General features: G+C 46.6%; 1 protein-coding gene across 1 annotated transcript in view; it reads right to left on the bottom strand.

Moving 5' to 3' along the window:
- Nucleotides 1-201: 201 nt before the first annotated feature.
- The window catches only part of ZBTB40 (zinc finger and BTB domain containing 40), a 50,538-nt gene continuing 24,362 nt past the window's right edge, over nucleotides 202-26,377 (bottom strand). The window contains 21 exon segments of the mRNA XM_071576012.1: nucleotides 202-318; nucleotides 320-394; nucleotides 1,127-1,247; nucleotides 1,249-1,294; nucleotides 2,295-2,384; nucleotides 2,961-3,006; nucleotides 3,815-4,029; nucleotides 4,450-4,476; nucleotides 4,479-4,610; nucleotides 5,395-5,584; nucleotides 5,689-5,762; nucleotides 6,080-6,436; nucleotides 6,439-6,477; nucleotides 10,588-10,756; nucleotides 11,958-12,012; nucleotides 12,014-12,093; nucleotides 13,923-14,025; nucleotides 14,027-14,086; nucleotides 23,811-23,895; nucleotides 23,898-23,972; nucleotides 26,349-26,377. Coding sequence (XP_071432113.1) covers nucleotides 202-318; nucleotides 320-394; nucleotides 1,127-1,247; nucleotides 1,249-1,294; nucleotides 2,295-2,384; nucleotides 2,961-3,006; nucleotides 3,815-4,029; nucleotides 4,450-4,476; nucleotides 4,479-4,610; nucleotides 5,395-5,584; nucleotides 5,689-5,762; nucleotides 6,080-6,436; nucleotides 6,439-6,477; nucleotides 10,588-10,756; nucleotides 11,958-12,012; nucleotides 12,014-12,093; nucleotides 13,923-14,025; nucleotides 14,027-14,086; nucleotides 23,811-23,895; nucleotides 23,898-23,972; nucleotides 26,349-26,377 — 2,185 coding nt within the window.

Raw genomic sequence — 26,377 nt, 5'->3', positions numbered from 1 at the left:
CTGGCAGCTGCTGACTGCAGGGAGACTTCACAGGCAATGAATGTCTACAAACCTCTCCTACCCCTGGTCATGCTGTGCCTGCTGTCTGCCTGGGACTGCTTTCCCAAATAAACCCCAAAGCTCCCGTCTGGAACAGCACATTGAGCCCCTGAACAAGTCTAGTGGACACCAGGTGCCAGTCACAGGCACCTCCACTGCCTCTCAGTTGGTTTCTTCACAAATCAGAGTTACTTAGTCATCAAACAAGTACTCCATAGTCACTGCCACCAGCTCGGAACCACTTTGGCTCATGGGGAATTCAGGCAACATTACAAAGACTTTGGGAGGCAGTGAGTGGGACGTCATCAGAAGAGATGATGTGCTCAGCTGCTCCTTGCTCTGATGTCTGAATCACCTGTGTAGAAGGAAGGTGGTGTAAGAGTCAGACATGTACAGCACCACTTTTCCAGTATCCCTTTGCTGCCTACATCTTCCCCAGCCTCAGCTTAGGTGGTGACACTCAGCATCACACCACAGGTACGCAATTACAAAAGGCTTGAGACTAATGGGAAACGCTAAACCACACACACCGGTGATGCAAGAGAAGACAGGAGAGTAATTTAAATATTTCTCTCCACAAAATTGCTGTAATTTAGCTCCACAAGCAGTTTTAGACAGTAAACACTCTGTGATTATCCACTGGAGGAATGCCATCCCAGGGAATCTTGCACACTGGGCTCTCTCATCCAAGGAACTGTTCTACACTGAGGGCTGAGATTCTGAAGAGGAAAAGACTGGGTTCAAACCTAGCACCGAGCCTCCAACAAAACAGCTGTAGTCTCATTGAGTGTCATCAGGGTGTTAACAACCTCTGAGCAGCCAGGAACCTCTGCATACACTGCCAGTCCTCCTCCTCAGTTCCTGACAGTCACAACTGAGCTGCTTCCCCTCCACAAAGCACTCCTCATGCCAGCACAAATCCCAGAGCACTGTGGACTGGGGGTTTGCATCATGGACACCTCTAAGAATGGGGAATCAGGGAGCAGAAGGGGTGACAGGACCCGCAGCACTGAAGGAGCCTTAACAGCAGCCTAAATAGTAGGACAGTTGAACAACCTGAGGGGCTGTGACACAGAGCAGTCTCTACCTGCACAATCTGGGCCATGGTGGCTTAGGAGAAGACCACCTTGGGATGCCCAGTGCTGAAGTACCCCTCCAGCTCATCCTGGGAGAGGAAGAGCTCCTTGCAGAACTCACAGGTGAAAGTGCTCTGTCTGCATGAAGCGCTGACTGGTGACATGGCTCTGCAGGGCCCCTGGGGAGTGGAAGGATGTTGACTCATACAAGCAGCAGAACAGCTGTGAGCCTGGGGGAGAAGCACTGCCCTGAGCCTGGCCTGGGATAGCCAGGGCCAGCCCAAGGGAACAGGGAGCTGCAACAGCCAGGACACGCAGGGCTGAAACCCACCAGGGACTGGCATGAGCCACTGTCCTGTCTCCTGGCTGTTCCACTGGTTGTCAGGATGGTTTTACTCTCTGCATTACTGGCATTCAGAAGCCAGGCTGGTGCATCTGCAGCCACAGCTGCAACTGCTCACAGGAATCCCTTCTCATTGTTCACTCACACCATCCAGCATTTCTCCTTGCTGGCCTGGCTTGCACCACCTGCTCCTGCTATTGCAAACTTGTTACCCACCTCAGGAGCTCTCTCCCTTAAGACAGAACTTTGTCTAGGTCTTCTCTTCCTCACTCCCCAGGCTGTCGTCAGCTGTCCCCTCCAAAGTCTCCTGATCTTTGTTCTCTCCTGGTATCCTGCAAGGCACCACCTTTCATAGTAGCCTGGTCTACCAATTCACTCTACTTTCACAACTTGAAACTTGTCAAAGTGAGGCACTGGATGATTTTTAAAGTTCCTTCCAACCCAAACCATTCTATGACTCAGGGGGTCCTTGATGTGATGTCCCCAAGGCCAAGTGCCTCTCTGATGTTTATGGTGCTAAACTCCCTTTTCCTCCAGTCTCTCATTAGCTCTGCCCCCAGACCTTAGTGCTTGGGGTTCAGTCTGATGTCTCCTCAGCTCTTTTCTCTATGGTAACAAGCAAACCCAGAACTGTCCATGATTCCAGTGGGTCCAAAAGCTTAACAAACATGTCCCAGCCTCACCAATACCAGTGTTTTTCCAGTTCATCCATATTTTCTGTTCCCTCACACTCTGTTTCCTTATCATGTCCCTCTCACTCTCCTACTTATGGCTCAGACATCACTGAGAGGAGCTGTTACCGCTCACAAGGTCATAGGAACAGCAGCAAAGGTGACAGGCTGAGTGCCTGCACTTCATGCACACCTGAAGGGGAGCCAGTGTGGGGAACAGCTCCTTGCATGACACACACTCATGGAAATTTGCATCTGCAAACGAAGCCAAGAACAGAAAAACCTACTATCAGGGTCTTCTACATGAGACCTTCCAAACCAAAGCTCTGTAATATTTTAGCACCATCACACGTGCACACAGGAATGAGGAGCATCCTTGGCGATAAGGCCAGGAGCTGGTGAACTGCAGGATGCTGAGGTGAGACTTGACAGAAGAGACTGCAACAGGACACAAGAATCTACGGTGATTTGCAGGTAATTGGGATGTGCAGCCTTGTTCTGTCAGAGTTACTACTGCATCAGTCTCTTCTCCCTGGTAGCAGGTGACAGGACAAGAGGAAACGGGCTCAGGTTGCACCAGGGGAGGATTAGATTGGATATTCAGGAAAATTTCTTCATGGAAAGCATGGTCTGGCACTGGAACAGGTTGCCCAGGGCAGTGATGAGTCACCACCCCTGGAAGTGGATTTGGCACCTGAGGACATGTTTTGGTGGTGAACATGGCAGTGTTGGGTTAATGGTTGGACTTGACCTGAGTTTAGGCTTCTCTCTCTTCCAGCAATTACCATGTCACTAATAATGGGTCACTAACTTTGTGCTCTCTTTATGTGCTTTCAGAGAGGTGGGTCTGGTTGTGATACCATAACCCTGAAAACTGCTGCAATGGCAAGGATAGAATCATGCTAACAACCCAAAGCAGTTGGCTTTCAACTGAAAGAGTAGGTTTAGATACAATTCTGGGAAAAAAATTCTTTCCTGTGAAGGTGGGGAGACCCTGGCACAGGGTGCCCAGAGCAGCTGTGGCTGCCCCATCCCTGGAAGTGTCCAAGGCCAGGTTGGACAGGGATTGGAGCAACCTGGGCTGGTGGGAGGTGTCCCTGCCCATGGCAGGGGGTGGAACAAGATGAGCTTTAAGGTCCCTTCCAACACAAACCTTCCCATGATTCTGTGCCAGGAGCACCATAACAGCAAGAAACCACTTAGAAAGCAACAGTAACAGGGGAGTTATGCTCAGCATGTACAAGGCCTGCTTCTCCTCCCACACCCTAACACCTCCCTCTGTTTCTCCCTTGTCCCTGAGGAGCTGGACATGGCTGAATCCCTGACATTCAGGTCTCCTTTTGGTGTCAATTCTTGTTCCCTTGTAGCAATGGGCTTCCACACACATTCCCTCCAAGGCATGCCACTTGCAACATGACTACTTTTATTCCTACACCTCCTGGCAGCCAGAAGATTGAGATACACAAGTTCCTGAGGGTCTAGATGGGCAGACATGTAGTCCTTTGCAGTCACAGGCCACCTCTCTCTAGGGTCCTGCCTTTTCCTGACAGACTCTGACTCCTTTGCCCAGTTTTCCCCTCTGCCTACACCAAACTGGTGCACGTGGCCTGGAGAGACACCTTGGTGCAGGATCGGGCAACAGCAACCTTGGCATAAGAGACCAGCTCCTGGCTGCACCAGCTCACCTGGTAAGCCTTGTCACAAATTCCACAGGTAAAGGGCTTTCCCCAGATGTGGGTCACCCAGTGGCGCTCCAGGAGCAATGGGGTACTGAAGATTTTAGAGCAGGTGGGGCAGGGATGGTATTCCCAGGAAGTGGCTTCATGGACATGCTTGTGCTGTTCCTGCAGGGTGGCAAAGCTCATCCGGCACTTCTTGCAGTTGTAGAGATCTTCGATGTCTGCCACCCAGAAACACACCACAAACCACAGAGGGCAAAGCAATCAAGGGAAAAGAAGAATTAAGAGACAGTAAAAAAAAAAAGGAAGGAAATGTTTGCTACTTTCCAGGTGAAAATAGAACTGGAGTTTGGGATTTACATATAGGTGTTGCTGTTCCTGCTCACCAACAGTTTTCCACGGTGGGCTTCTAGCAGCCTGTTTGCTGGAAGCCACGTCTGCCATTAGTTTTGGGATAACCCTACTCAGAGCATCAAACCACTAAAGTCTTATTTTTCTTGAGAGGAAAAATTCCCACCATGAGACCCCCAGTCAGCCCACAGACACCAGTAACACGCTGCCATGGGGCTGCCATGACACAATGAAAGGTGTGCCTCGCAGGCTGGGTTGCCCACACTGGGGAGGCAGGTGGCCACATTCACTGTGGAAGGTCCAGAGGTGGACAGCTCATTGGCCTGGCAAGAGCCTTTCCCACACTCTCGGCAGACATAAGGCTTGTCCCCTGTGGGAGTGCAGACGTGGTGGGACAGAGCAATGGACTGCACGAACACAGCACTGCAGTACTGGCAGCTGCACATCTTCCCTGCAGGGACACCCCAGGGAGGCCCTGCACCCAACAGCACAGCAGCTCTGTCTGGATTACACCTGATTTCAGAGGGAGAGGGAAGAGACTGTGAAGTGAACAGGCTTTCCTGAGGCAGCCAGAGCATCTCAGCACAAGGTCCAAAATGTCCTGGAGGTGCTGGAGAAAATCACGCCTATGCAAAAAGGATTAAATTACTACAGACCTCAGGTATCCAGAGGTACTACACACTTTCAGGGGTACTGCACAGTGGTGTGTCTCATATTCAAAATCAATTGCCCAACTACATCACACTCGTGGAGCACAACCATATTTATTATAAGCCCAGCAATGCCTCTGCTGTGCCCATGAGCTGGAAAATGCCTGCCCCAGTCCCAGCAGCACACGGCACCGAGTACAGGGGCAGGGGCAGCAGTGGCATGAAAAATATGTGAAATTCAGCCAAAGGGAGGGGAAGGGAAAACTAGGATAACCAAAGGCAGGACACACTGCTGAGTCTAGGTATGATGAGACAGAGAGGAGCTACTCAGGAGAAAACCACAGAAAGACGGAGGAAGGGATGGACTGCATGGCTGATCTGAGGATCTGGATAAGGGGAAGAGGAAAAGGCAGAATGGGAAGCTGCAGGCAAACTTATGGAGGTGAAGGAGGTCTGGGAGTAGCCCAATGCCCAGAAGTCCCTCAAGGGATGGAGAAGCAGCCAGGAGGCAAAGGGCGGAACAGGGCACAGTGGGGTAGATGGAGCAAGCTGAACCCCTGGCCAGGCTCCTGCAGGGAAGCTCACCCTCAGTGTGCTTCTTCTTGATGTGCTAGGCAAGGGCTGAGGCCTGCACAACGGTCATCAGGCAATGCTTGCACATGAAGGGCTGGTCTGCCATGTGCAGCTGCAGGTGGTTCTTCAGTGTGGAGTTGGCTGCGAAACTGGCCACACAGTCCTGGCAGGAGATGGGCTTCTCATCACAGTGTTCTGTCAGCTTCCAAGCATTCCCAGAGAGGCAGACAGGACACCAGGGTGGCACTGGTGGAACACGGTGCCAGCCCTGCCTAGCTTTGCTGCAGAGGCACCATTCCACCCTACTGCAGGTCCACCAGTGACATCAGGGTCCACTGGTGTCCTCCAGCCTGGAGGTCCTCCAGGACGTTGTGAGCTGCCTCAGGAAGAGCAAAGAAATTCAGCTTCTCTTACTTGTCCTGCTAAATCAGCCAGGAACTGGAACAGCTTGATTATTTTGGGAGGCTTTTAAATTTGCCAGTAGCCCCACTTTTCCTTGATGAGCCATGTGGAAAACCAATTAGGGAAGAACTAATCAGAAAGTGGTTGCGCTCAGTGGGGCAGGAGAAATGAGCTGAGCTGCATTTCTCACACATGGCACTCACAGAGCTGCAGGGAGGAGGAGGAGATTTCAGACTATCACTTCATTACATTGTCCAAAGTTCTGCCTAAACAACCCTGCTGCCACCATCGCTACCTGAGCCATGAGCAAACTCTCTTCCACAGATGTCACATACTACAGGGAGCTGCTTCTTGTTCTTGGCCATCCCCACCACTCTATGGACCTCTAACTGATGCTTCTCCAGCTCCTTCTTGGTCAGTTTGACCTCACATTACACATTACACTGGATGTGTTTTCCTCTGGCCACCTGACAGTGTTTCATGTGCACCTTCAGGTGCTAGTAGAAGATCTTATCACAGGTTTTGCAGAAAAAACACTTCTTGTAAGAAGCTTTGTCTTGTGATTCCTTTGGTTCTTTGGCACCAGCACCTCCTGCTTTGTCCTTATCTTTGTCCAGAGCTTCAATTGGGGATTCACTGTTCACCTTCCAGTTCTGATCCCAGGTTTCTCCTCGTTTCCCTTAGTTAAGAGACCTATGGAAATAGCAATTACTGTTTGGTGGTGACCAGTAGGACTGGGTACCTGCCCCTCAGTCTCCCATCTCCTGAATGCAGTTTTTCCTGCACAGCAGCAACAGACACAGACCAGATGTGCTGTCCCATCACAATGATGGCTCATGGCTCTGCCCAAAGGTTGCCCTGGCCATGCATGCTAAGATGCATAAAAAGTGACCCTTGAATTTCCCCACCACACATACGAAGGGCTGCACATAAGGACAAGAGCCAGGGTCAGATTTTCCTAAGAGCTTGTTCCTCAAACTGTAGCTTCCAAGCATTTGCCTCCTGCTCAGACACATGAAGTTACAACTGTACTTAAATGTTTGCAGACCTGAGCCTCAGGTATGATACTGTCTAAATCTGCCACTGAGAGTGGATATCCAGCCCTTAATTACAAGAACTCTCAGAAACACTTTGCAAAGACAAACTCTTTGAAAGGGAACAGATAATCTTGCTATGACCCTTTTGAGTCTTCAGTTTGGGGCCTTGAGGTATTTTAAATTGCTCATTACGTTCATTTCTTACAAAGCCTAATGCTTTCCCTGTCCCTGTAACACCATCATCTCACAAAGCACAAGCTGGAAAATTCACCCAGGGTCTCAATCTACAGAAAAGATCCACAGGGAATGTATGTATGGAAGAAATCAAAATACAAACAGATACATTTGTCTTCTTTGCTATAATGAGAACTAGGGAACTGTGTGGCCATGGAAACCAGCACTGACTTCTCCCTTTGCAAATATACAGGAAATTCAGCTTGTGCTTGCAAAACTTCATCTCTGCCTTCTTCACTATGGGAAGAGCTCGGCAGTGTCCCTCCACCCCAGCACTACTGCCCCAGATTTCCAACCAGCTAGAGACTAGATTACATATTCCAAAAGACCTGGAAATCTTAAGATGCCACGTCATGACCCATAACCTGTGAACACGCCAAGGGAGAACTTCCACCAGACTGGAAGACTGGTTTCCAGTTTGTCCTGCTCTGTCAAGGTTGCTTTGACCTGTAACCTCTAAGGGTTCTTCCTACATCCCTGCAACCAACACTGTCAGTTTTTCTGACCCAAGCAAAGAAGGATCTTTAAACATCTCAGATGATAATTGTATTTTTTTAAACACATGACCATGGAGAAGAAATGCCTTTTTGTAGAGTTCTTGACATATTTCTGAGACTGGAAAGTGAGACCTATCTTGACACATATTATCTCCCAAGAAGTGACAGTAAAGAGCCCTGGAAGGCAGATGGCTAGAGGGGAGGTTATGGAACTGGCTGGAAGAGCCAAACCCCATCTTTTCATGCACCAGCTGCCAACAGTGACTGTTCCAACTACAGCAGAAACCCAAGGAGAAGCCAAGAGATTCCATGTTATACCTCCACCAAAGAAACCAACCCACTACTTTGATAGTGCTGAGTGTGGTTGGGAATGGATGCAGTTTCCTCTGCAGGGATATTCTGTGCCTTCCAAGTACTTCAGCTCACCTAAATAATCAGAAATTGTTGAGGGTTTTTTTGCAGTAGAGATGCAAAACCTGTTGTTTTCAAGTGGAAATGCAGGCTATTCAGATCTCCATGTAGCACATATGTTCTCAGAAATGTAAGGTCTCCTCAGTTTCAAGAGGAAGCTGACATTCCTAAGACATGAGGCCCACACAGTTATCACTCATCTCATGCCAAGAGCAACATGGCTCTTGGTCCATAAAGTCACCTGCAACATTTGGGGCCAGTAAGCAGGAGTGTCAGAGATGAGGAGTCTGAACTCAAAATTAAGATATGGAGGTCCAGTGCAAAGATCCATAGGATGCCAGAAAGAGGCTGGTACCTGACAATCCTCCTCCAGATACTTCATCCAGAATAGATGTTTTTGCCAAGTAAATACCATTTTCTGGGGCTTTTGTTTTTGATGTTGCTTCTTGCTTGGTTTCATCTCAACCTTGGCTTGATGCCCTGCAAAGACACTCAGTGACAGCAATCTGCTCTCTTTGATATTGCTGCCAGAGAGGCAGTGTCTGTCAGAGCCATGGCACCAGCTCCCCAGGCCTCTCTAGTTCCCACTACAAGGTTCCCAGGAGCTTGTGTGGGCTGTTTGTTCACAGACACACAAACTGCTGGCCACTTAGTCCAGAGTCATCAGGGCATCTGCCCTGGCACATCCCACAGTCACACAGGGTCAAGGGGAGTGGGACAAGTGCTTGTAGCATCAGGAGACAGAATGAATGGCAGATAAGAAAAGATCACCTCTTCTCTGGAACTCAGAGCCATGACCAGGTGAACATGCCCAGCTGGATTGATGGCAGCTCTTGATGGAGTTAGAAGAGAGGACTTATATCTGAACTGGGCATGAATACTGGCTCTTCAGTGTAGGATATCTCTCAGGAGGCCACTGAGGCAAGGAAGGGGAGGAGAGCATGTCCTGACACCATCTAAGCCCTACAGCTAGAGTAGTCATTGAGATCCTGGATTTCTTCTACCTGTGCCCTGCTCCCAGTCGCCCAATCCCACCTCCCACACCAGCAACGTTTCCTCACTGCTCAAGACTGCAGGCATGCCAACACACCCAGGGTGCAGAGGGTGAGCTGCCCCCAGCACATGGTGGACAGGCTTTGCCTGTCCCTGCCAAACACAGAGCAGTGGTGAGTTTCAAAGCCACAAGGCTTGGGTTCATTCTTTAAGACTGCTGGTCCTGACCCAAATTTTCAAAGTCATTAAACCTTCTCTCCCTAAAAAAAAGATGAGACATTAATAACAACCTGCTTATTCTAACTCCCCAGCAATCTGCTGACATTTCCACACTGACCACCAGCTAAGCAGCTCTGGCATCTCGAGGAAATAGGGATGAATTGAGCTGAACCAGCACCTGTGCTTGGGTAAAAACCACACTGTGCACATCCCAGTGGACTCTGCAGCCCCAAGAATCTGTGTGCTCTGGGAAACATGATGCCATGAAAATCTATGCAGCAAACAGAACTAGCAAACCACATTTGCAAACCACATTTGCATCATTTTCAGGAGAATGCACACCTACAGTTACCTTCCTGGGCCTCTGTTATCCCTGTCATTAGAGCACCAAATTCAGTTAAACATTTTTCCTTCAAATGCAAATACACAATTTGGCTCAGCTGGAAAGCTTCCCACAGCTCAGGAAAGGGTGACACGTGGTTAGAGCTCTGCATTTGTTCTGCAGTTGCCCAAGATGCTCTCTGTAGTGGGGACGTGCAGGCACATGGCACACAGCACAGGAACAGACTTCATCTTGGTTTTGTCCAGGGCTGGGCAGGTTACAGCTTGCCTTTGTTGGTTAAACCATTCCCTCTTCTGTACAATCTTTTACTACTATTGTTGTGTTTATTGCAATTTCTTCAGTAAATTGTGACTCCAACTTGTAATCCTCTTAGTATTTTTTTCTTCCATTATGGAAGGGTGCAATGGTTTGAGTGGGCTTGGTCTTTCCACTGAGTTTTAAAACCAGCACAGATCCTCACAAGGAGCATTTGCTCTGTAAAGGACATACAAAACAAGGCCAAATTCAAGAATTCTAAGAAAATCAACTCAGAAAATAGTCTGAGACTACAAATTGCACCATCATATGGTCATTTTGCACAAGACAACTGTGCTCTGTATGACCTTTCGACAGCCTGTGAAAAATCCACACATACATACAGAAAGTCAAGTGACTGTAATTTAAGTCCACATTCATACAGATCCAGCAGCACAGGAAGAGCCAACAAAACTCCACAGCTTAAGGATAATTGTTCTGAAAATTAATCCAATATAGATACAAATTACAAAACTAAGCTGCTTAAATGCCTCCAGAGCAAGGGCTGGGGTGGAAAAATGCAAACACAGTTAAGGAACACCAGTATTGGGTCAGTTATGGCTCCACAACCCAAAAGTTTAACATAGTGCATGTTACCAGCAGGAGAAACACACACTCCAGTGCCTGGAATTGGAGATCACCCCTAGAAATCCTCCTGCAAGTATAACCCCAACATCAGGGTGTCAGGCCACCAGGACACTTGGTCCATCACCAAACTGCCATCTTCAACCATGTGTAAAAGCCCAGTGAAGGGTGAGGCCTGTGCTTCTCTTACCCACACAGCCCAGCTCCTGCATCACTGGTTGCAGGTCTGGGAAGGACTCATGGACATTGCACAGCAGTTGGCAGATTTTCATGGCCAGGACATACTTCTCCTGGGCTGTGCTCAGGGCTGCTTTTAAGGAGATCTCTCAACTTTCCTTCTAAGCAGAAATACTCAGCAGCTGGAGAAATAATAAGACAAGATCACATGACAGAGATTTTGGGCTGTGAAAGGCCAGGTTGATCTGGGAATGAGGGCACATCCTTCATGATTCATCTTTACTGCTGGGAACCTGCTTTGAGAAACCAGAACGTTTTTTTCCTCTCCACTGATATATGTACCTGATTTGAGAGAATTTCAGGACTAAAAACATTACAAGAGATTAAATTCTCAGACTTTCTGTTTGGTATTAACCCACTTAAAACCACCTTTGCATGGAAAATGAGTCTATTCTTCAACACCTGGCAACATTACTAGCTCATCTCACTCATAAACCTGTGCTTTGTCAGATCTCTTCATCACAACTCATATTTATTCTTAATTTGCCCTCTGTCACCTTAAGGCCATTCCTCCTTGTCACTTGCAAAAAGTCTCTCTCCAGTGTTCCTGTAGGCCCTCGTTTATATAAAACAGCCAATAAAATATCCAACACACTCACTTCAACAGAGAGGCACATCCAGCTTGGGATGGTGTGTTAGGCTGAGCTGGCAAAATGCCAAATGCCCAACAGAGAGAGAGAAAATCCACCCCCCCACCAAGGAAAAAGGAGGGAGGGAAAGAAAAACGAAGAGGGGGAAAAATGCCAAAACCCAAAAGGGCAAGTTTTTTAGTTTTACACAAAAGAGAGAGAATTAGAAACAGAATATGATATAAAACATATATATACAAATGTGAAAAAAACACCATCACCACCAACAGCCACTGAGTCGCCCACCCAAATAATACAGATTTCAATCACTCAGACCACAAAAACACCCCAGCAGTCTCTCCCCAAAGGACACACTGCAAGAGAGGAGAAAAACCAATGACAAAGAAAAGTTTATTTCCTGAACTAAACAGCTGTGAAGTGGTGGCAAGGCCCAATGCTACGGCATGGTGATAACCATGTTCACTCAGCGTCGACCGTGACAGGACCAACTGAGGCCCCTCCTACACCTGTTTTTATGCTTGCTGTGACATCAGATGATATGAAATATCTCTTTGGTTGCTTAGATCAGGTGATGCTTGTCCCCTCTAATCTACGTAGCATTTTCAGGGCCTACTAAACTGAGGCTTAGCTAAAACTGAAGCCAAGACTACCACAGATAGCTTTCAGTGCATATGAGGGCCTGTCCACCCTTTGAGCCTCAAACCACACCAGCTTCAAGAGCATCCCCTAGTACCTCTTTCACTGCTTCTGTGAGCCTTCCCTCACCCAGAGTCAAGCCCTACAAGTCCTCTCTTCTGGATGGCTTCTGAGATCAGCTTGCCATGCTGCAGGATGGTCTCAATGGCTGTGCTCTTGATGGCGGTCACTGAAGGTGAAAATACAAAGTATTAAAAAGAAAAACCCAAGGAGAACCTGAAACTGAGCTGTCAGCAGCAGGAGTGACTGCAGGGCACAGAAAACAGCAGATTACTACAAAATCAAGCTTTGGTTGTACTAATTGCAGCACTAACACCCAGCAGACCTTCCTTGTCACTGCTTGTCCAACTTTGGGTGAGAAGATCAGGTTTTCCAAAGCATGTTGCTAAAAGAGACAGTGACAACATCAAAAGGCAGGCATGGTTCTCACAAGATTCAGGATTTCTTCCCTCTCCCAGTTACAGAGATCATGACTTTTGCAGAGAACAGGCATTCCTAGGCATTATTTGCCTCATTTGAGGACAGTCATGTGAAAATTGGCTGGATGCACTGTGGGCCCAAGGTGCTGGTTTCTCCAGGCTGAGCACAGAGGGGCTGGAGGAGCTTGGATAGAAGCAGTTACACCTGGCTGTAGGTGATCCCCAGCTCTGTGCCCACAGGACCAGCACACACTGCCCGGCTCTGCACAGCCAAGCCTCCTGCCCCACAGACCACCTGTTGTATGTTAAAGATATTCTCTCTCCCTACCAACACAGAATTTGGGAGCTAATGCCCAACTCCCATGCCACTAGATAACAAAAGGAGTAGCCAACTGTTTTACTGGATTGCTGATCGGGCAGGGAGAGGTTTTTCGGGAGGGCAGGGGGACATCACTTTTTCCTTAGCCAGCTGTGGTGAGTGGAACCCATCGTTTGCTGGACTCGTGAAGGTGTTTGGAGGGAGCTGAGTTGCCCTGGTTTTGGCCACCCACAACCCCAGCCAAACTCTGGTGCTTTGTGCTGCTCGTTGGAGAGAGAGAGAGAGAGAGGAGAGCCATGGCCACTGTCCCAGATTCTCACTACAGATCCCTTTTTCCAGAGCCAGCTTTCCATCTGCAGAGGAGTGAGCACCACCACTGCCAGCCCCTGTCCCCAGCCCCTCATCCCTGACCAGAGGACAAAGAGAAGACTCTGCATTGCCTGCCAGGGGGTTACACCCCATCCTCTTCTGTGGCCTCCATCTCTCCACATGAGTCATTCGGAGGAGTCAGCGCTTCACAGACTACCTTTCACCTTTGTCTTACCAGAGAAACTGTGACTCACTTGACTGCTGCTGTCCATAAATACAATTGCACCAAAGGGAACTGAGACAAAAAATTCAGTTTCATTTATAAAGGGTTTTGTTCTATTTTTTCCTTTGGGGGTACAGTGTAGTTATATATATATGTTTGTAGTTAAGAACTGTTATCCTTTGTTCCTATTCATTTTTCTGATTAAAACTCCTAAATTTCAAAGCTGTGGTGATTTTTTTGGGGGAAAGCCCTTCTTTTCTAGTCCATATAAATATCTTAGTTGTCTTCTAAACTAAGACACCACCCGTCTGAGCACTCCTTACTCATGTGTAAGATTTTGAAAACAATTTTGGGGGACAAGTACTGTTCAGGTTTTAAAGCAGGAAACTGAAAGTCAGAGGCCACAGCTCTGGGGAGGCCGGGGTAGGGGCTGCACAGAGACCATTGATGAACTCCAGGGTCTCAGGCTCATGGGCCTCCAGTGGGCCATTACCTCAGGATGGTGAGCAGCTCTCAAAAGTTTGCTTATTATGAACCTGAACACAGAGAGCCACAAGCAAAGCAGCCATGTTTGCCAAAGGCAGTGCTTTTCCAACAATGTTTCACTAAGAACACAGGTGTTGAGACCCACTGGAAGAAAAGAGGTTACTGGCCAGGGAGAGGATGAGGAGTTAGAAAGCAGCTTCTGCCAGCAGCAGGAGAAGATCAGGAAAAGCATACAGGGATATTTGTTTGGAAGAAGAACTCTACACCAGGCTGTTTCCAAATCTCCTCCATAAGCAGGTTCAGGGATGCAGGTTCCTGCACAGCCATCAGCAGCTGCCAAACAGCAGACGGACAAGGACTGTTGCTCCAGTGCTGCCGACATGTTGGAAGCAAATCCGCTGGCCTCCTGCCTCACAGTGTTATGGGTTCACCCAGGTGGGCCTAGATCTGGGCTCTGAAGTCTGGACTAGGCTGAAGCTGTCAGCTGACTTGAGCTGGGCTGAGCTAACAGCTGACCTCTTCTAGCCAGTAATTTTGTATTCCATACCACATTATGACATCATCTCCAGGGAAGTAGGAACCAGTGTGGGAGTGGTTAAGGCAGTCGCTTCTCAGCCTCCTCTTGGGAGGACGCACGATGCTGTCCCAGGGGGGATGGAGGAGACCAGGCCCACCCTGGCTCACAGGGTATCTCAGGAAAGTAAAATGTGTTGTTCTGGGTCTCTCCTTTCTGCTCGAGTTTGTCTCCCTGGGGAATAAGTCTTTTCTTAAGTAATGTGTAGTTAGGACAGTAGAATTTGTGTGTTCGTTAAGAAGTGGGGGCTTTGTTGTTGCAGACTTGTGTGAGTGTACATTTGTACTCTCTTCTACTTGTCTCTTTCTTTCTGTGAAAAATATATGTAGTTTTAGTATAAATGTGGTTTGAAGTGTTTTTTTCCTTTCCCCTCTCTTTTCCTCCCTTTCCCTGGTGTTAGGAGGGAGGCTTTTCTCTCTGTGCTTGGGGGGGTTGGCGGTTGCTTATCTCAAACCAAGACACACAGCTTGCTCCATTGCCTTGGACAGACCACAGCGAGGCCCTAACAGACCCTATTCACCTGTCTCCTGCATCACACTTAGACACAGAATCACAAAGAACCACAGAATATTCTGAATTGGAAGGCACTGTAACAGGGTTGGTTATAAAGATGCTGGAAAAGGGAGACTAGGCACCGTCAAGAGTTCAGAAACACAGTATCTTTATTAACAGAAGTGACCAAATAGCAGGTACCCAAAGAGAAGGGAGAAAGAGGAGGAAAACAGGAGCCCTACTTGCAAACATCCCTCGCTCACCCAAGGATTACTCATATAGGTTGTTTTACCAACTCAAGACACTTCCCCGGAGGCAGGGACTACATCCTCCAGGCATGGCTGACAGCAGGCATCCCTGCTGTGCTTTTTTAGAAACAAGCCCCGCCCAGAGCACGAGTCTTCTCACCTTTATTCAGCCTGCCAGTGATGTTTACCTAGGGAGGTGTGGCCAGAACTGCCCAGGCAGAGGTCTCAAGCTCTGCCCTGGTTCTTTCTCCTCGCTCTCTCCTTCAGCAGTCCTCCAAAGGCTGTCAACCAATGTGTGTGTGGCTTGTCTTCGCGAACGAAGATTTGGGAAGGGCTGTCCCCACGTGGGTGGGCCCTTCTGTTACAAATATATTTGTAAATCTAACTGTGGAAGTAGTTATGCTAAGGTTTACGGGGTTTAACTGGGCCTGTGGTGAGGTAACTTGAAACAGTAGTGGGGGCCCAGAAACTATTGGGAACTTGCTAGGAACAGCAGGACAATAATTAAAGCGATCAGTGAAGTAAATAGAACCTGAGGAAGAAAACAAACTGTTGCTTAAAGATAAGATTAGAATCAACATATGTAAAAGGTTTGGTGATGGGGGCCTAATTAACCAGAATCCTGTGTTAGACGAGCGTGGTAGATTTTTAACCCTTGGAGACGGACATCAATTGTATACATATAACCTATGTAACTGATTTATGAACGAGACCGTGTGTCTTTGTGCACGTACAACGCTGTAGAAAAAGTATAAAAGCTGTCTTCGAGAACGGCTCGTTGGAATCCTGGCTTAGGACAATAGTCCCCAGGTTTCCCGGGCCCAGCAAATAAAGCACCGCATAAACTGATACTCTGTCGGTTTGTGTTTCTGTGAACGGGCAACAGTTTTCTGGCGCCCAACGTGGGGCTCCGAGGGTTGCTGGGGCGGTTCGCGTCCTGATCCACTCCAAGCCGGCACCGAGAATTTTCCTCGGGGAGTCATCAGTTCGTGCCCGGCCCCGCGCCCGTCGGACAACTACATAGAGGTGAGCCCGAAGGTGCTTTATTTTGAAAGGGGGGTGGCTTTATTCTGAATGGGGGTGGTAAGATTGGTTGGTTGGTATTGGAAGCCTAGGCACCGGCCGTAAGACACGTACATAGGAATCGTGCAGGTCCGGTACTTGCCATTCGATAGCGACTAGAATTGGCAAGTTGGGGATATAGGTTGGTGGTTAGTCGCAGCGTCGTACGTGTTTCTGTTATATATGTTGTCATTCGGGAGCTGTGGGATAATGTCTTCTAACGATAAGGATATTCCCGAGGATTCCCCCCTCGGGTGTTTGTTGAAGCACTGGAAAACGGGGAATTTTGAACAAACTATGAAGAAAAAGAACTTGATTGATTACTGTAATCATGTTTGGCCAGAATATGAAACGGGGGGAATGCAATGGCCGCGGAATGGTACAATGACTACGGAGATTATCTCCCCTTTGATGGGTTTCTTAAGGGAAAATGATAAATGGGATGAGATACCTTACTTAGATTTGTTTTATCATTTAAAAGGAAAAACTGAATGGTTAAAAGAATGTGGTATGCTGGTTTTGGAAACTATTAATAATGAATGTGTGGGTTGTAAAGAGCGAAAGTTGCGCTTTATTGAGCCCCCGGAGGAAGATGTGTCGTTGTTGGTCTCCCCTAGTGCACCTCCGTGTCCCTCTCTTGAAAGCCTTAAAATAGGAAAAGAAAAGACCTCTGCTCCCTCCTCTTCAGACGAAGAGTCGGAGCTAGATAATAGGGGTGATGTACAAAGAACCCCATTAGCTGGACGCACACGCCGGGGAAGGCAAAAGGGGAAGGAGGGGGACGTGCGACCTAAATTGACGGCACCTCTACGGGAGGCGGTGGGGGCAGATAGTGAAAGGGTTATAGTTAAGGTCCCGTTTTCACCTAGCAATTTGATGATTTGATGATGTTGGTTGAAGGAATTTGTGATGGTATTCCTAAAACTTTGAATTGGTCAAAGCTATACTCGGTGAGACAGGAGAAGGGGGAATCTCCGTCGGCACTTTTTGGAAAGGTTGAAGGATACTGCTCGAAAATATACTAACTTGGATGTAGAGTCAGAATCTGGTAAACTTCAGCTGGCCTTGATATTTATGGGACAATCGCAGGAGGATATTAGGAAGAAGTGCAAAAGTTGGAAGGGGAGGAAAAGACATTCCTGCGGCCGCTTGATATTAAATTTGGGGGGGGGAAAGAATTTGATCATCAATTTTTTATATATGCCGAACAGCCCAGAGTCACTACTTGGAAGAGATTTGCTTTCGGTTTTACAAGCAAGAATAATATTTGATAAGGATAGGGTAAAATTGGAAATACCAGAAGAAAACTTAGCAAAATGTTTATGATTAAGGAAGTAGAACCAGAGACGATACCAGAGGTGATAGAGCAGGCTGTGGCTCCGTGGGTGTGGGAGACGGGATCCCTGGTAAATCAAAAGCGGCTGAGCCGGTAGTAGTAAAACTGAAGGAAGGAGCGCAACCAGTAAGGGTGAAGCAATACCCAATAAGGCTTGAAGCAAGAAAGGGAATAGCTCCAATGATTGATCAGTTTGTGAAATTGGGAATATTAAGGGAATGTGAATCAGAATATAATACCCCTATTTTTCCAATAGTGAAGCCAAATGGAAAATACAGACTGGTGCAGGATTTAAGGGCAGTTAACGCAATCACTAAAGATATATATCCTGTGGTAGCTAGTCCGTATACGCTGTTAACATCTGTCTCTGAGAAATTTCAGTGGTTTACTGTAATTGACTTGAAAGACGCCTTTTTCTGCATACCCCTGGCACTTGAGAGTCAGCACATCTTTGCATTCGAATGGGAAAATCCAGACACGGGACGGAAGTGCCAACTGGCTTGGACCAGACTGCCTCAAGGATTCAAATCGTCACCTACTATATTTGGTAATCAGCTAGCCAAAGAATTGGAAGAATGGAGAACTACCCAGGTAAAAGATTCACCTTTTTCATATGTAATTCTACAATACACAGAGATATATTCCTGGGAGCTACAGAACGAGAACTCTGTTGTAAACTGACTATTGATCTATTGAACATGTTGGGGCAAGCGGGATACCGAGTTTCTAGGGAAAAGGCACAGTTGGTAAAACAGAAAGTTATCTACCTGGGTTGTGAAATTTCCCAAGGGGTACTAGATTGGGAACGAACCGCATAAAAGCAATCTGTGACATTCCAGTGCCTCGTAATCACCATGAGTTAAGATCTTTCCTAGGAATGACTGGATGGTGCCGGCTGTGGATCCCTAACTATGGACTAATGGCTAAACCATTGTAGGAGGCTGTAAAGAAGCAGGTGTTTACATGGGAGCCAGCAGAAGAAAAAGCGTTTCAAGAATTGAAACAAGCCCTTAAGGAAGCGCCGGCCTTGGGACTGCCCGACCTGACCAAGGATTTTCAATTATATGTGCATGAGAAACAGCAGCTGGCGTTGGGAGTCCTCACCCAGAAACTGGGGTCGTGGAAGAGGCCAGTGGGGTATTTCTCTAAACAGCTGGACGCAGTGAGTAGTGGTTGGCTGGGGTGCTTGAGGGCGGTAGCAGCTACCGTGATACTGATACAGGAAGCTCGCAAATTGACTTTGGGAAAACATATGACAGTCTATGTGCCCCACATGGTGATTACTGTGTTGGAACAAAAGGGGGGACATTGGCTCTCCTCAAGTCGTATGCTCCAATATCAGGCCCTGCTAAGGGAGCAGGACGATATCGAATTAAAGCTAACCAACCACCTTAACCCGGCAGAATTTTTAATGTCTACTCAGGAGGAAGGGAAATTGGAGCACGACTGTGTCGAAGTGATTGAACAGGTTTACGCTAGTCGCAAGGACTTAAAAGATGAACCATTACCGGACCCTGATTGGGAACTATTCACAGACGGATCCAGCTTTGTGGAAAACGGCACCAGTTATGCTGGATATGCAGTGGTCACCCTGCGACAGATAGTGGAAGCAAAAGCACTACCACCGGGTACCTCAGCGCAAAAAGCTGAAGTTTGGGCTTTGGTGCGAGCTCTAATTTTAAGCCAAGGAAAAAGGGTGAACATTTGGACCGATTCTAAGTATGTCTTTGGAGTAGTGCATGTGCATGGAGCCCTGTGGAAAGAGCGTGGACTGCTTAATTCACAGGGGTCTTCGATAAAACATCGAGAAGAAATCCTCCAGTTGTTGGAAGCTATTTATAAGCCTACCGCAGTAGCAATCATGCATGTTAAAGGGCATCAAAACGATTCGGGGAAAGAATTTCAAGGTAATCAACAAGCAGACCAGGTGGCACGCCAGGTTGCCCGGGAAGTATAGACTCAGATGGCATTATTACCAACCCGGGAAAACCCGGCTGCATCTTATATGGAGACAGTGCCTCATTATTCTCCAGAGGACGAGAAACTTGCACAAATGATGTGTGCACGGAAGAATATCAAAGGATGGTATGTAACCCCTGTTGGTCAAGTGATACTGCCGGTAAAAATCATGAAGCAGGTGCTTGAAGTGGAACACAATAAGTGCCATTGGGGTGCAGAGGCGTTAGTAAAATTTTTAAGGAAAGAAATATTCTCAAACCAGATGTTAACATTAGCAAAGAGGATCAATGCCATGTGTGCGGTATGTATTAAAAACAATCCAGTGGTAAGGAAACAGGTAAAAATGGGTATAATTAAAGTGGGGCCACAGCCTGGGGATTATTGGCAGGTGGATTTTTCTGAGTTTCCTAAAGCCCAACATTTTAAACATTTGTTGGTTTATGTGTGTACCTTTTCAGGATGGCCAGAGGCTTTTCCCTGCAGGACTAATCAGGCAAAGGAGGTGGTTAAAACGTTGTTAAAGGAGATTATTCCGAGGTTTGGAGTACCTTTAGGAATTTCATCAGATAGGGGACCCCACTTTGTGGCTGGGATTGTTCAGGATCTTTCTAGAGTTTTGGGAATTTCCTGGGATTTACATACCCCTTGGAGGCCTCAGTCTAGCGGACAGGTAGAACGGATGAATCAAACATTGAAAAATCAAATTACAAAAATTTGCCAAGAAGCAGAAATCCAATGGCCGCAGGCATTGCCTTTAGCTCTGCTAAGAATCAGAATTAAACCCAGGGAAAGGGTGGGAGTTAGCCCATATGAGATTTTGTATGGGAAACCCTATCATGCTGCTACATATCAGGGGGACCCTCATTTAACTGGGGATCAAATGTTGCTTAGTTATGTTTTGGCTCTGAATAAAACTCTTACAGCAATCAGAGGGACGTTGCAGTGGAATCGACCTTTACCCCTGGAGAATCCAGCACACGATATTCTTCCGGGTGACCAGGTGTATGTGCGAAAGTGGTCTGAGGAGCCGTTGAAGGAGAGATGGGACGGACCTCACCAAGTGATTATGACTACATATACCGCCGTCAAGGTTCAAGGGATCGACAACTGGATCCATTACACCAGGGTGAAAAAGGTTCCTCTGAAATGGACAGTAGAACCACTGTCACCCACCCGATTAATATTGTGAAGTCAGCCCTGATATTATGGTGGTGGATTGTTCCAGTGGGAGGGGTGGTAACGGTTGAAGTTCCAAGATCTTATGTAACTGTACGTGAAGGGAACGCTGTCAATCTAACTTGTTTATTTATTTGCGATCAGAGAGTTGGTTTCCGAGAAATTAAAGCTAGATGGAAGGCTCGATGGGATGGGGCCGATGACGATCAAGAATTGACTTCAAAAGTGACTTGGGATGAAAGGATGCGAAGGGGCATTTCTATCATGCATATACCGAAAGCTACAAAAATGTGGATGGGACACTATACATGTACAAAAACAGTTCAAAGTAGTAGGGAACAGGGAAATGTAGAGTTACGGGTGATAGGTTCCTCTGATCAGGAACCTGTCACTGACTCCCCGAATTCAGGGGTAGGTTGGGAAAAGGAATATAGACATCGTGAAAACTTAGTGATAGGTCTAATTAGAGATTTTGGTTTGATACAAAATGTATCTCAGATTACCGCCTGTTTACTTATGCCCCGGACTGCAAGTGATCCTATTCCGTGGGGGATAATCGCCGTAACCGTTATGCCATTATCAGGCAAGAATTTTTCATGGACATGTCATAAAGTATTTGGAAAAGTACCTCGACCAGAATCGAAAGGGGCTGATATATGTTTGACTAAACGGGTAATGACAGAAACAGAGTGCAAAAGGAAACCTACGTATTATGTATGGCAAAGGGACACAGGTAGATGTTATATCGAACCCCCTTTTGATGAACCCTGTGATCACGCCCGTACTGGGGCACCACGACAAAATATAAAATGGGAAAAACAATATACTATAGAATGCCGGAACGTTACTCATGATGTTGATATCTGGAAAAAAATGGAAAACTACTTGGGGTTCTAGTATCTCGGAGCATTATAGCTATATTGGCAAGGTGCAGTGGTGTATACAGTGGACGGGAACAGAAGATCAGTCACACCTAAAGGTTTTTACCACTGAAACCTCTTCCAGGTATTTTCATACGCAGCTAGAAGAATGGAATTGTACCCAAGTATTTACATGCGACACTCCGGAGGATCAGATAGGACTTGTTCCCGTAAAAATGGTATTGAAGTGGGGATGTGAGTGTAGAAGATATAAACATTATATTACTATAGAGCAGGAAGAGAAGGCTGTTAATTGTAAATACTCAACTGTACATAGCCCGGGAAATTTAGTATGGGTACTAGGACACGGGCAGTGGACAACTCACTTGCCCTTAGATGGACTGATTACACAAATTACTTTAGGAATTCCTACATTATGCCCTTTTTGGAAGGAATCAAAATTAACTAAGGAAGAAAAACAACTACGAAGTAGACGAAGTGTGGATCAGGATTTGCAGGACTTAGGATTAGATAAAGAAGGTTGGCATGAACCCTCAGGGGGAGTTAAATTTGAGTGGGCTCTAGAATCTTTGTTTGCACCAGTTGCCTCCTATCGGAATAGGGAGATGTTGTTTAAATTAATGGGTCAAACTGAAAGATTGGCAGCGGTAACCAGGAAAGGATTCTAAGCTATAAATATCCAGTTGCAGGCTACTTCTAGGATGACTTTACAGAATAGAATGGCTTTGGACATGATACTTCTCAAAGAACACGGTGTTTGTGGGTATTTGCATGGTAGAAATGAGCACTGCTGTATACACATCCCTAATGTTACTCAAGATGTCGAGAATGACATTCGCCAATTGGGACAAATCGAAAATAAGGTATGTGAGGTAAAAGAAGAAGCAGAACATAACTGGATTGGACAAATCTTTAGTTCCCTAGGAATCCAGGTCTCTGGTTGGCTCTCCTCGATTATACAGTATGCAATATCAATCGTAATAATTGTTGTGGCAGTTTTAATTGTTTATAAGTGTCTTTTAGGAATGATTCTAAAAGAAAGTCAGCACACACGCCAAGTAATCAAGGCTGTCACTCAGAAAGAAATGATTATACCAGGAGCTTTGAAGCCTAATATGTCAGCTCCTCCGCCCTGTTCGGAGGCAACTATTTGAATGATTGAGCATCCTTGCGAAAAAGAAGCTCGAAGGATGCTCAAAAGGGGGGAGTTGTTACAAATATATTTGTAAATCTAACTGTGGAAGTAGTTATGCTAAGGTTTACGGGGTTTAACTGGGCCTGTGGTGAGGTAACTTGAAACAGTAGTGGGGGCCCAGAAACTATTGGGAACTTGCTAGGAACAGCAGGACAATAATTAAAGCGATCAGTGAAGTAAATAGAACCTGAGGAAGAAAACAAACTGTTGCTTAAAGATAAGATTAGAATCAACATATGTAAAAGGTTTGGTGATGGGGGCCTAATTAACCAGAATCCTGTGTTAGACGAGCGTGGTAGATTTTTAACCCTTGGAGACGGACATCAATTGTATACATATAACCTATGTAACTGATTTATGAACGAGACCGTGTGTCTTTGTGCACGTACAACGCTGTAGAAAAAGTATAAAAGCTGTCTTCGAGAACGGCTCGTTGGAATCCTGGCTTAGGACAATAGTCCCCAGGTTTCCCGGGCCCAGCAAATAAAGCACCGCATAAACTGATACTCTGTCGGTTTGTGTTTCTGTGAACGGGCAACACTTCCAGCCTGCGCAGTGGATTTTAGGTGAGGCTCAGCATGCGCAGAACTGGCCCCACCGTTTAAGTCCTGAGGTTCATCTGCCACGGCTGAGCGAGCTTGGACAGTACTTGGATGGGAGACCTCCTGTCAACCAATAGGAGAGACCCAAACAACTTTAGTTTATGCAAACTCTGTCTTCAAGGATGAAGCCTTCACTTTATCAGTTTTTGTTCCCTGGAATTCAGCAGGAAAAGAATAAATCTTTCACAGGTGGCATGAGCAAAAACACAGACCAGAATGTCAACACTCTTAATTCCTGATATAGGCACCCCCCAAGGACATGACCAAGGCTCACCAAGACCCAGCCTGCCCTTGCTCCCATGTGTGGCAGACCTGGCTCACTGTTCAACTTAAGTGGGGAGCACTCAGAAGTCCAGAACCTGAACACATCAGCCATTCCCTCAGCTCACTCTGAATCAAACATCTCTCCTCAGAGCCCAAATCAGCCACTCTTAGTCCCTAATCTTCAACTTCACAAACATTACCTGCCTCACTCCCACTACAAGATACTAAGAAATCATTAAGCCAAGTCCTCCTGGAGGACTGTGCCAAACCCAGCATAGCAGGTAGTAAATCAAATCCTCAGGACTTGACAGGGATCCCAGATGGGGATTAAAGCTCAGTATCTGCTCGCACACATGCAGGAGGCTGCTCACCTTTCTCTCCACAGGAGCCAGGCTCTGTACAACAGAGATGCCTTGCAGCAGCACCTGGTGTCTGTCAGGAACTCTACAAAGTTCTCTTGCTATTGTTGTAACAGTTTGGCTCCATAAACCTCTGGGCTCCATTGCCCTGAATTCAGTGAAAGAAGAAAGGAACAGTTTAGTTTGCAACATCTTCCCAAAGGGCTTCAGAGGCAGGGGAGACCAAAAAAGCCCAGACAGACAGTTCTCCCTGAGCCACCAATGCTCAGGGCCTTATGCTCAGCACGCCTCGATTCACCTTCAATCAGAGGATGAGCATAACAATACAGAACTTCTCCAAAGCCAAGACAACACAGAACATCCTCTGCCTACATGTGCCTAAGAGAAATGGATCTTTGACACCCAGATGTCTCCTGAGTCTTAGTCCTCATCTGAGCCCAGAAGAAGAAGGTCTCAGTTTTCAGCCATGTTCAGCAGATGAACATCTCACCTTGTGTGTGAAGGCAATACCTTGAGATGTTCATCAGCCTTTTCTGATGCCCTGGAATCACAAAGACCCCATTACTGACTCTTAATTGTAGTTTTATTATAAGAGGCCTGTAAGTCAGAGTGTATGATCCACTCAACCAAGAAAGTGCTCTGAAATGCCCTGGGTTGTGTTTCTCTCATGCCCTGGTATGACTATCAAACACAATAACATTTTACAAACACCCAGGTGGTCAAAGGTAATTGAGAACTTTGTGGGCTCAGTTGCCCTTGGTGAAAATGTTAAGGGCACACAAACCAGACTTGAGGTTGCAGAACAGTTATAGCACCTTCTTCTCTCCCTTATGCCAAAACCCACAACTTTAACTTCATTCCTTTCTCCTTTCCTATGTAATTCCAAGCTGGATCTGCTGAAGTTTGCCTTGATGAATCAGAAAAATGATGACTCCAGAGTAACACGCCATTCATTTAAAGACACTACAGTGTTAGAACACAATGGACAAAGTCAAGGAAGAGTAACAGTGTTTATTCAGGATAATGAAGAGACTTGGGAAAAATCTTCTGTGTCCCAAAAGTAATCTATCACAGTACTTGTCATGTGATTAGTTGATAAATAAAACTAAAAAATGCCAAATAGACAAATCTGAGAAGGATTTTTTCACCACTGAAGTTACTAAACTGAAGAAGATGGATGGTCATACTTTTGTAGGAGAAACCAAACCCTGCAGTTCATTCAAGACATCTGTGCATGGGGTTTTCTGTGTACTTCTGTCTCTTGATCATTCTGGTTCAGTACCAACTAGAAGAATCCATCATTCTCACAGAATTACCTGGGAGAAAACCAGCTAAACATACACAGCTGGGGGACCAAGATAAAGTCTCTGGGACCCAGAAGTGCTGGGTAAGGACAGAAAACTCTCTGGAATGGGGAGGGAGGCAATGGCAGGCTTGGGGAATAATCAGTGGAGATTCTGAGCTATTGTGAAAAGCTTCCTGAACAAAGATTTCTTGGAGACATGAGTCCTGATCCCCAGCAAAGCCAAGGGAATTTCAAAGATGAATTACTTCTCTCCTTCTCCCATTGGAATGTTTCTGATTTTGTGACACAAATTTGAGTTGTTATGAATGCACTCTCAGCTCTGTTGCTATGCCAAGGTGAGCTGCAGAGCCACAGCATGCCCTGTGCCAGGTGCAGGACCTCCTACTCTCCATTAGCAGGACAGCACTGTGACACCAAAGATGCCATCAGAAAATCCATCAGCTTCCAGTAGAATCAAATCATTCCCTCCCTCTTCATTTACATGATAAGAATTATTTGTGCTTCTGTTTGTTCAAGCTGCAATTTGAGGGATTCAGCTCTGTGTAATTAAGGAATGCTCCTCCTTGGAATGGGTATTACCACAAGATAATTAACTATGCTGGGAGTCTTATGTTTCGAGAAAGCAATCGTGCTTAACAAATGACAAAGCCAAGTGCCTGTCGGGAATGTCTGCTACAGAGGAAATTATCAGCATTATAAGCACTGTTTTGCTTTCTATTAAACACTCATTTACATTTCACTGCATGTTAATTTAGTTTTTAATTTTTATGTGGCTTTAGAGTCTCTCAATGTGAATTGCTCAAGTTATGTCTAAACCCACCCAAACTTGGAAGGCTGTCCCAGTAGGTAAAGATGGGGGCTCTGAGTCCCTGAACCACCACAGGCAGGCAGCAAACAATAGAATTCCACCAAAATAAACAGGAGGAGGGGCCTGACTATCCAAGAGAATGATGTCTAATGGGGACATTAAGTGTGGGATTCCCATCAGCACACTCTGCTCCACACAGGAGACCACGAGCTGAATCGCTGCCTGGATCGAGAACATGAGCACAACCCAAATAAACCTCAGCCCCATCTTCCCCAATCACAAGGAATTCCAGGCAAGAGACTGTCTGTGTTCAATGTCAAGACATCTACAACTTTGAGGGATTTTTAGCTACTTGCTTTGAAAACCAGTCAATACCATAAGTCACAAATGGAAGTTTAGTCTACCCATACCTTTGCTATCAGAGATGTTTGCTGTTCCC

The sequence above is a fragment of the Pithys albifrons genome, chromosome 22, assembly GCF_047495875.1.
Source record: "Pithys albifrons albifrons isolate INPA30051 chromosome 22, PitAlb_v1, whole genome shotgun sequence".
In the NCBI taxonomy this organism is placed as follows: domain Eukaryota; kingdom Metazoa; phylum Chordata; class Aves; order Passeriformes; family Thamnophilidae; genus Pithys; species Pithys albifrons.
The sequence above is the reverse complement of the archived record's forward strand: the minus strand, read 5'-3'. Positions and strand labels throughout refer to the sequence as shown.